This window comes from Asparagus officinalis, chromosome 5 (assembly GCF_001876935.1).
Source record: "Asparagus officinalis chromosome 5, Aspof.V1, whole genome shotgun sequence".
Classification (NCBI taxonomy): domain Eukaryota; kingdom Viridiplantae; phylum Streptophyta; class Magnoliopsida; order Asparagales; family Asparagaceae; genus Asparagus; species Asparagus officinalis.
In genome coordinates this window covers 26,836,223-26,845,191 of record NC_033798.1, presented here as the reverse complement: position 1 = coordinate 26,845,191, position 8,969 = coordinate 26,836,223, and the positions used below count along the sequence as shown (strand labels likewise).

The 8,969-nt window shown below is 38.5% G+C and overlaps 1 protein-coding gene across 1 annotated transcript; it reads right to left on the bottom strand.

Annotated features, from left to right (window-relative positions):
- LOC109841643 (probable indole-3-pyruvate monooxygenase YUCCA10) lies at nt 5,741-7,840 on the bottom strand. Its single transcript, XM_020410593.1, has 4 exons — nt 7,226-7,840; nt 6,458-6,691; nt 6,243-6,365; nt 5,741-5,935 (listed from the first exon to the last, which is right to left on the bottom strand). The coding sequence occupies exons 1-4, from the start codon at nt 7,838-7,840 to the stop codon at nt 5,741-5,743; spliced, it is 1,167 nt and encodes a 388-aa protein (XP_020266182.1).

Below are 8,969 nucleotides of genomic sequence, written 5' to 3'. Positions count from 1 at the left end.
AAATATGACCGTTGGGCGATCGGTGGTCGACCGTGGGAAAATCGTGGTCGACCGTGAAGATCATTAAAACTGAGAAAACAAACAGAACAGGCGACGGACGAACCGCCGACGTCGACTCGTGAGAAGCTTACAGACTGACGGTCGGACCGCCACGGTCGATCCGTGAAGTTTCTACGACTTCTTAGGACAAAAAATAATGCGGACGGCGGTCCGACCGTGCGGTCGACCGTGAACTGATATATGAAATTTTAGGTTTTGAAAATAGTTTGCTGATTTTAAAACACTGTTTAAAAATATCAAATAAATTCCAAAAATTATGAAACTTTGGAAACTGATTGTAGACATGATAATACACATGCTATAAAAACTAGTTTTCTAAAAGAACTTTCCAAATGAGAAATATTATCATTTTGCAAAATAGTCTAAAACACGAAAATGTAAATATATGAATTTTGACATTTAGGCTAAACCATGTTTTGAAACTTTACACAATAATTATGTAGACTTAATAAAATATGTATATGATTATTATTAAGTCCAAAAACTAAGAATATAATATTTTTACAAATACAATAGAAAATGAAACATATGAGTATGTATATGAAAATATATTTGTTTCATATCTAAGTAGTTAAACCAAATCACAATAATAAATATAAAATATATAATTTCATATTTATAAATATAAAAACCAAAATTTGTGTTGTATATATATATGACTACATATATATACAAGGAAACCAATAAAATGTGTGTGTATATGATATTAAGCTTAGAGTATCTAACACACATAATATAAAACCTAAACTAGATTACCCAAGCCGATCTTGATCTTCAATAAGCTTGACTTGATACACTATGCGGATGAAGCTGAACTTGGATCTTGAATTTGAATTGCATAAGCTTCACTCCATATTTCTGCCAACCTCTATTTGATATCGTCGTTGAAGCGCTATTACATCCATCCTCCAACTCGTTGTTTGCCTAAAATAAATACGAAAACACAAACACTAGATAAATAATATTAGATGTAAATTGTTTGCAAATCATCATCAAAACAAGAAGGCCAACAAGAGGGACATTGGAAGAACGAATGTCCAAAGTTAAAGGATAAAGCCGAGAAGAACAAGGGGAAAGCTGTACAAGCTTCAGAGGTGAATGTTGCTAAGGCTGGTGGCGATAATTCAGATTCGGATTCTTCGGGCTCATGCCCTTCACTATCATCATTTTGCTATGCCGACTCTACGGAGTGGATGATGGATTCGGAAGTAACATATCATATTTTTCCTAGGAGGGATTGATTCTTCAGCTTTGAGAAGTTAGAAGAGGGGATGCCGTGCTTATGGGTAATGATCACGTATGTCCTATTGGTGGTATTGATACAATCCGGATTAGTATGTGTGATAGGGTGACTAAGGAGCTAAAGAAAGTGAGGTTCGTTCCACAGTTGAGGAAGAACATCATTTCTCTTGGGACTTTGGAGGCAACAGGCTATTGTGTGATCTTAGAGAATGCCACTTTGAAGGGCACAAAAGGATCTCTGGTGGTGATGTGAGGTGTCAGAAAAAACAACCTATACTACATGAAGGGAAAGACAGTTACATGGGGTCTGGCAGCTTCTATCACTATAGAGAATGATACTACCAGCTTATGACATATAAGATTGGGACACATTGGTGATAAGTCCCTACAAACATTGGCAAAACATGGGCTATTGAAAGGTGCAAAGACCTGTAAGATGGAGCTATGTGAGCATTATGTACTTGGGAATAAGACTAAAGTGAAATTTGGCACCATAATTCACAATACCCAAGGTATATTAGATTATATTTACACAGATGTTTAGGGTCCTTCCAAACACACATCACTTGGTGGGACCAACTATTTTATCACTTTCATTAATGACTATTCTAGAAGAAATTGGGTATATACCATAAAACATAAACATGATGTCCTGAATATTTTTGTAGAGTGGAAGAAGAAAGTAGAGCTGCAGACAGGTCGAAAAGTGAAGACACTTCGTTCAGATAATGGTGGAGAGTATAAGAGTAATCCATTTTTGTAGTTTTGCTGAGATCACGATATTAAGCGACACTTCATAGTTCAAGACACTACAATAAAACGGGGTGACTAAGAGATTTAACCATACCTTGCTGAAGAATGTGCGATGTATGATGTCACATAGTGGATTGTCAAGATTCTTTTAGGTCGAGGCGTTGGTTTATGCGAGCCATCTCGTGAATAGGTTGTCGTGCACTATGATACATGAGAAGACTCCTATGGAGCTATGGTCTAGATTGGTGGCTAGTGACTATGAGTTACTTCGGATATTCGGGTATCCAGCTTATTATCATGTCAATGATAGAAAATTAAACCCGAGGCGAGAAAAGCAGTCTTTGTGGGCTTTAGAGAAGGAGTTAAATGCTTCAAATTGTAGGATCCATAGGATAAAAAGATAGTCATTAGCAGAGATGTCATGTTTGATGAGACATATATGATAAGGCCTCAAGTCCCTCAGCAGGTGGAGGAAGACCAAACTAGTAGGATATCACAGCATGTGGAGGATGATGTGACTCCACCCATTCCATATAGCATTGTATCCATTGAAGCTCCTACAGAGGTGACACTAGGAGGAGATGTGATGATAGATTGGCATTTGGAGGATACAGTGGTTGGTGAGACTCAGGAGCAGGGTCTTGTTCAGGAGTCAATTGCAGCAAATAGACCTAGAAGGGTGATTCGTCGGCCAGCTAGATACAATAATGTGTTGGTTGCATATATTTTATCAGTGGAGGTCGTTGATGATTTGGTTTCTTCTACATATAGGGAGGCATCATCTAGCTCTGATTCGATCAGGTGGAGAAAAGTTATAGAGGAAGAGATACACTCTCTTCAGAAGAACGACACCCTGGAACTTGCAAAGCTACCAAAGGGAAAGAAGGTTATTAGATACAAGTGGGTATATGTAAGAAAAAAGGAATCTTCTATTGGGGACATTCGGTACAAAGTCAGATTGGTTGCCAAGGGGTATGCCCAGCTTGAGGGCATTGATTATAATAAGGTATTGTCACCTATTATGAAGCATTCGTCGATTAGGATTCTTTTGGCATTGGTGGCATAGCTGGATTTGGATTTGATCCAAATGGATGTTAAAACAGTCTTTTTACATGGACATTTAGATGAGGAGATCTATATGACACAACCTATGGGGCTTAAAGCTGCAAGAAAGGAGGATTTGGTGTGCAAGCTAAAGAAATCTCTTTACGGATTGAAGCAATCGTCGCGACAATTGTACAAGAGATTAGATAGTTTTATGATTGGTCAAGGATACACGAGGAGCCCATATGACCCATATGTTTACATGCACAAGGTACAAGATAGTGAGTATATTTATTTATTATTATATGTTGATGAGCTGCTTATTGCTTCTAGGAATTCTTCGGTTATTCGAAAGTTGAAAAAAGAGTTGTCATCCGAGTTTGAGATGAAGGATCTTGGAGAAGCTAAAAAGATATTGGGTATGAAGCTCGAGAGAGACAGGGTGAAGGGGAGATTGAAGCTTACACATAGGAGCTACTTGCATAAGATGTTGAAGAAATTCAATTTTGATGGTAATGCTAAGGCAGTAAGCACTCCACTGGCTCCCCACTTTAAGCTTTCAGCTAAGATATCACATATTTTAGTTGAAGATAGAGAGTACATGTCAGAGGTTTCATATGACAATGATGTGGGTAGCTTGATGTATGCGATGATGTGTACGAGGCCAGATTTGTCATAGGCCGTGAGTATGGTATCTAGGTACATGCACGACCCCGGGAAGGATCATTGGGAGGTCGTGAAGTGGATTCTATGGTATATTAAAGGCATCATGAATGTTGGTTTGGTATTTCAAAAGAATGAGAAGATTGAGCATGATTGTATTGGCTATGTGGATTCTGATTATGCAGGGAATCTTGACAAGCGCCGGTCTACTACAGGATATGTATTTACATTGGCAGGAGCCCCAGTGTGTTGGAGATATACACTTTAGTCTACAGTGGCTCTCTAATACGGAGGCAAAGTATATGGCGGTGACTAAAGCTGTAAATGAGGCTTTGTGGTTTCACGGATTGTTGGATGACTTGAGGATTGCACAGGAGACCATTCGGGTGTATTGTGCTAGCATGTCAGCTATCTATTTAGTAAAGAACCAGGTTTATCATGCACACATGACGCACATTGATGTTATATTCTATTTTGTTCAAGATGTCTTGGATGATGGAGATGTCATATTGGAGAAGATTCACACAAAGGACAACATTGCGGATATGTTGATCAAAGTTATCTCGGGTGTGAAGTTTGGTCATTGTTTAGAGTTATTGAATATTCTTCGATGTTGAGGGCCTTTAGAGGCCATTTGGGTGAACTACGTGAGGCTTGATTTCTTGGGTAAGAGGATACGTAGGCAGTCATTTTTGATGCAGCCAGTTTGATAAAGTTGATACCGACATTTTGGAGTTTGTTCGCATTCTCGTTTGGGTTCTCGACTTGTTGTGCATTGAGTCTATTGTCGTGAATTGTTTCTACTTCTTACTGGATGCAACAAGTGGGACGTTTGGTTGGTATTGATGTCGGCTTAGTTTTGGGAAAACTTCACCGAGGTGGTGAATTGTAGAAACGGCGAAAACAACGACGAAGTTCAGGAAAAACAAAGCAGGAATCAGTTTGAGCTCTGGCCGGTCGACCGCGGCAACATGTGCGGTCGACCGGAAACGTATACACTACAGGGTAGGTTCTGGATCTTTTAACGGTCGACCGTGACGTCAAGTGCGGTCGATCGCTGACCCTGTAATAGATTTTTGTTTTTCTAAAGTTCTGTTCCGTCGACCGTGGCATCAAGTGCGGTCGACCGCGACTCGGGTTTGGGTGTGGGCTTCGTTTCTTGTTCTGATTTGGTTTGTATTTTGATATATATTGAAACACGATTTTTATTGTTTCTTTAAGGAAAAAAGAAGAGACTTTTGAGCAGTGTGATTAGGAGATTTGGTGAGAGATTTGAGAGCTTTGTTTGAGAGATTAATTTGTGAGTTTTGAGTGAATTTGTAATCTCTATTTGTACTCTCTCTCTAATAGTAAAATCCACCCCCTCCTTGCCCCGTGGACGTAGGCAACTTGCCGAACCACATAAAATTCGTTTGTCTTGCTATGGTGATTGTGTTTTACTTATTAGTTATGATCTATCTCGTTCTTGTTCGTGTTCTTTCGTGTGTTTCAAGTTCCGTTGCACATAACAGTTTGGCAGCGGATCAAACGAGGGGTTAAGGATAATATTTCCTTCTCAAATGCACAAAGACTTGCGCAAGAAATAAAATGAACTAACCCGTCATCATTTATCGAACAAAAATTGTAAAATGGTTAAGGCATCACTTTCAAAGGGATTGAGAGGAGTTTTATTAACCCCTCAAAACTCAGGATTTTATAATTCACCTCTTCAGACGTATTGTTAAGGATTAGCTCTTTTATTAATAAAGCAAGTAGTGTTAACCCCTCTTTCCCAAGCTCCAAAGTAGACTTAAAAGTAAAATATAAATATATGGATAATTCATACATTCATTGATAAAATATGCCTCTTTTATTAAGACAAACATGCATGTATAGATCACCACCAACATACATAAGCAAATTTACCATGCATTATTGCACTAGCCATGGTGATTCATACTAAAGCTAATATAAACAGAAGAAGGAGACAAACACTACATCACTCTAATTTATTGCATGCTTGGTTCCTTTCATAAAGCATATCAATATCCTTGGCAATCAGTTGTGCATCCATGGATATCCCAGCTAACCCTCTCCTAGCAAAACCTGCGCAATAGAGCCCATTCTTCCCCTTCCAGTGATTAGGAAACTTCTTTTTAGGAAACCCATCTTCATTCATCAACCAACCTTCATCCTGAAATTAATCACATAAAATTTCAGTTATTTCTTCATATATATGAGTTAATTGCAAAGCACATATATCCTTTATACTGGTTATAAACTATCTTATTATAGCACTACTTATCCTCAGAACAATAAACAACATGATTGTCAAAGTTAATTAGATTGAAATGTCGCGTAGTAATCAAGTAACGTGAAATTGCTTTTGCCTTCAAATTAACTGAAAGAAGACTAAACTACTATAACATAGGCGGTGTATACTGGTTATAACCCTTTTCAAAATTTTGAATAATGAAAAAGCACCGAAATACTTTTCATACCTTTAGCCATTTGTTTGCAACGCTTCTATAACCAGTCGCAAAAATTATAGCATCAAAATCATATATCTTTCCATCTTTGAACTCCACCTCGCTACCACTCACACTCTGTATCTCTTTAACAACCTTTTTTTATTCAAGATATAAAGATTATTAGTTCAAATAAATTAAACATTGCATAAATTTATGAGGAACTGATGTTAATGTTTAAATTTCACCTGAATTTCACCAGTCTTGATCTTGCTAACTGTACCAACATCAATAACTGCAGACCTCCCGGTTGCTGCCTTGAGGGAGAGAGGGCCCATGGTTGGCTTAATGATTCCATATTTGGATAGGTTGAAGTAGTGGAACCAGTTGAGGATGAGGAGGAGGGTGTCTACTACCTTAGTTGGCAAATATTTTGCAAGAACCATGCCCAAATGTATCAACTCCTTTCTCATCACATGAAACTTCGCATGCAAAAAAGTTTTATACGCATATTTGAGACGTTGTTCTATTTTGTACATCAGAGAATTAAGATGTCATAAATTTCTATATGCCCTTTACTCACTCTTCAATAAATGGACTAAGGCCCTTATTTTCTAAAAAAAATGTTAATATATCATATGAGATTAATCTTTTTGGGTCAACTGGGTCCAAATAAATTGGCCTAATTCATCTTCTTAATGAGCCTGTTCAACCCTAACAAAGCGTGAGAGCATCTGCACTTTGATGCTTTGATCATTAGAGGTGATTATATTTCATGATGGAGTAAAAGCCTTAATCCATTTAATTGTGTTTTTATTATTTTTATATAAAAATTAAGTATTTTAATGGGATCAAAACCGGATTAGTCAAGTAAAAGGCTCTTGACACATGCCCTGAACAATTATATATAGGTTGACCCAATATAATCTTTTAATCATGTATATATTAAGGTTTTTTTTCCCCCTCAAAAGATAACACTAATTAACTTTACATATTATATTTAAGCCTAGACATACCGGGCTTCGGACCACAATAAAAGTTTTGGCGCCAAAATTCGAAAGATCGTAGGCAATCTCCATGCCAGAGTTCCCACACCCGACCACCAAAACCCTCTTCCCAAAGTACCCCTCTCCGCACTTGTACTCACAAGAGTGAATCACCTCCCCGTCAAAACTCTCCAAGCCCTTCACATCCGGCACCAACCCCTCCGCATTCTCTCCCGTTGCCACCACCAAAAACCTCGCCAAATACTCCCCCTCCTCTCCGCTCGCCTCATCTCTTACCCAAATCACCCACTTATTCTCCTTCTCATCATAGAACGCCGTTTTCACGGTAGTCTTGTATCGAATGTTGATATGGAACTTCTCGACGTAGTCGTCGAGATAGGTGATGAAGGTTTTCTTTGAAATGTATGTTGGTGTTGAGTCTGGGAAGGGGTGGTTTGGTAAATTGCAAAACTCTTTCGCGAGGTGGAGGTTGAGGCGGTCGTAGGTCTTATTCTTCCAGAGGTGAGCGTGGGTGCCCTCCTTCTCAAGGATGACGTTGGGGATGAGGCAAACGTTCAGGCATGCGGCAGCGGCGAGCCCAGCGGGCCCACCCCCTACAATGACCACCACCTCCTCCCTATTCATTGTTAATTTGAATGTAATGAGACTAGTGTGCTTAATTAAATCTGTATTTATAGATGAGGGTTAATTAGGGGGGGATACTTATTAATAGTTGTTGGGAGATACTGATTAATACTTGTCTTGATTTTGTGCGTTGCTGGAGGTAAGATTGTGCATAGTTGACTCTTTTGAGGTTTGTTTTGCCTAAGAAAGGAAAGAAATAGAAATTAATGATAGGTTTTGAAATCTTTGAAAAACTTGACTTGAGAGTGGATGATTGGGTTATTTCCATTCTTTCTTCCTTTTTCTAGAACTTAATGGGGTTTTGAGGACGTACTATCCTTATTGGGATAAAAAAAAATGAAATCTTTGAAACACTTGGCTTGAGAGTGGAGGATTGGGTTATTTCCATTCTTTCTTTCTTTTTCTAGAACTTAATGGTTTTTTGAGGACTACTCTTGTTGGGATAAAAAACATGTGAAGCCTAATACAGCAAATGAAACTAAAACTTGATTATTAAAGGAATAAATTAATTATAATTGAGCATTATGAATAAATGGTTAAGAGGATGAAAATAATACAATATTAGGAAAAGTTGAGAGGAAGAAAGACTATATCGCCTTGCATTATCTTTCTCTTTGACTTGAAATTTCTGCTCTACATGCCTGGCTCCTTTTTTTTTTTTTTTTTTAACATGCGACTCGCATATGAGATTTATTGGTAATAAAGAAAACTATATTTACAAAGGCAAAAGATATCTGGTAACAGAGGGAATGTGAATATATATGAGAAAATCTGCAATCCTTTAGGAGATTGATAAAGATCGACATTGCTGAGCGGAAGATCACTGCATGCTCGCGAGCAGCATACTCGCACGGCATTGTTTTGGTGTCTAAGCCTCTTCGGACCGTGCGATTAAAACTAGGGAAAAATGCTTCCAGCCCCCAAAACGAATGAAAACAAGCTTCCCACCCCCAAGACTTTTTCAACGGGGTCTTTGCCCCCAAAAGTAAATTTTTTGTTCTCTGCCCCAAACACCAAAGCCAATGAATTCACACGATGGGGTGAAAGGACTATAATCACCATCTCTCTCTCTCGTAACCTGCAATCCTCTGGGTCTCCCTCCCTCCCTCCCCTCACCTCTCCACCCGCG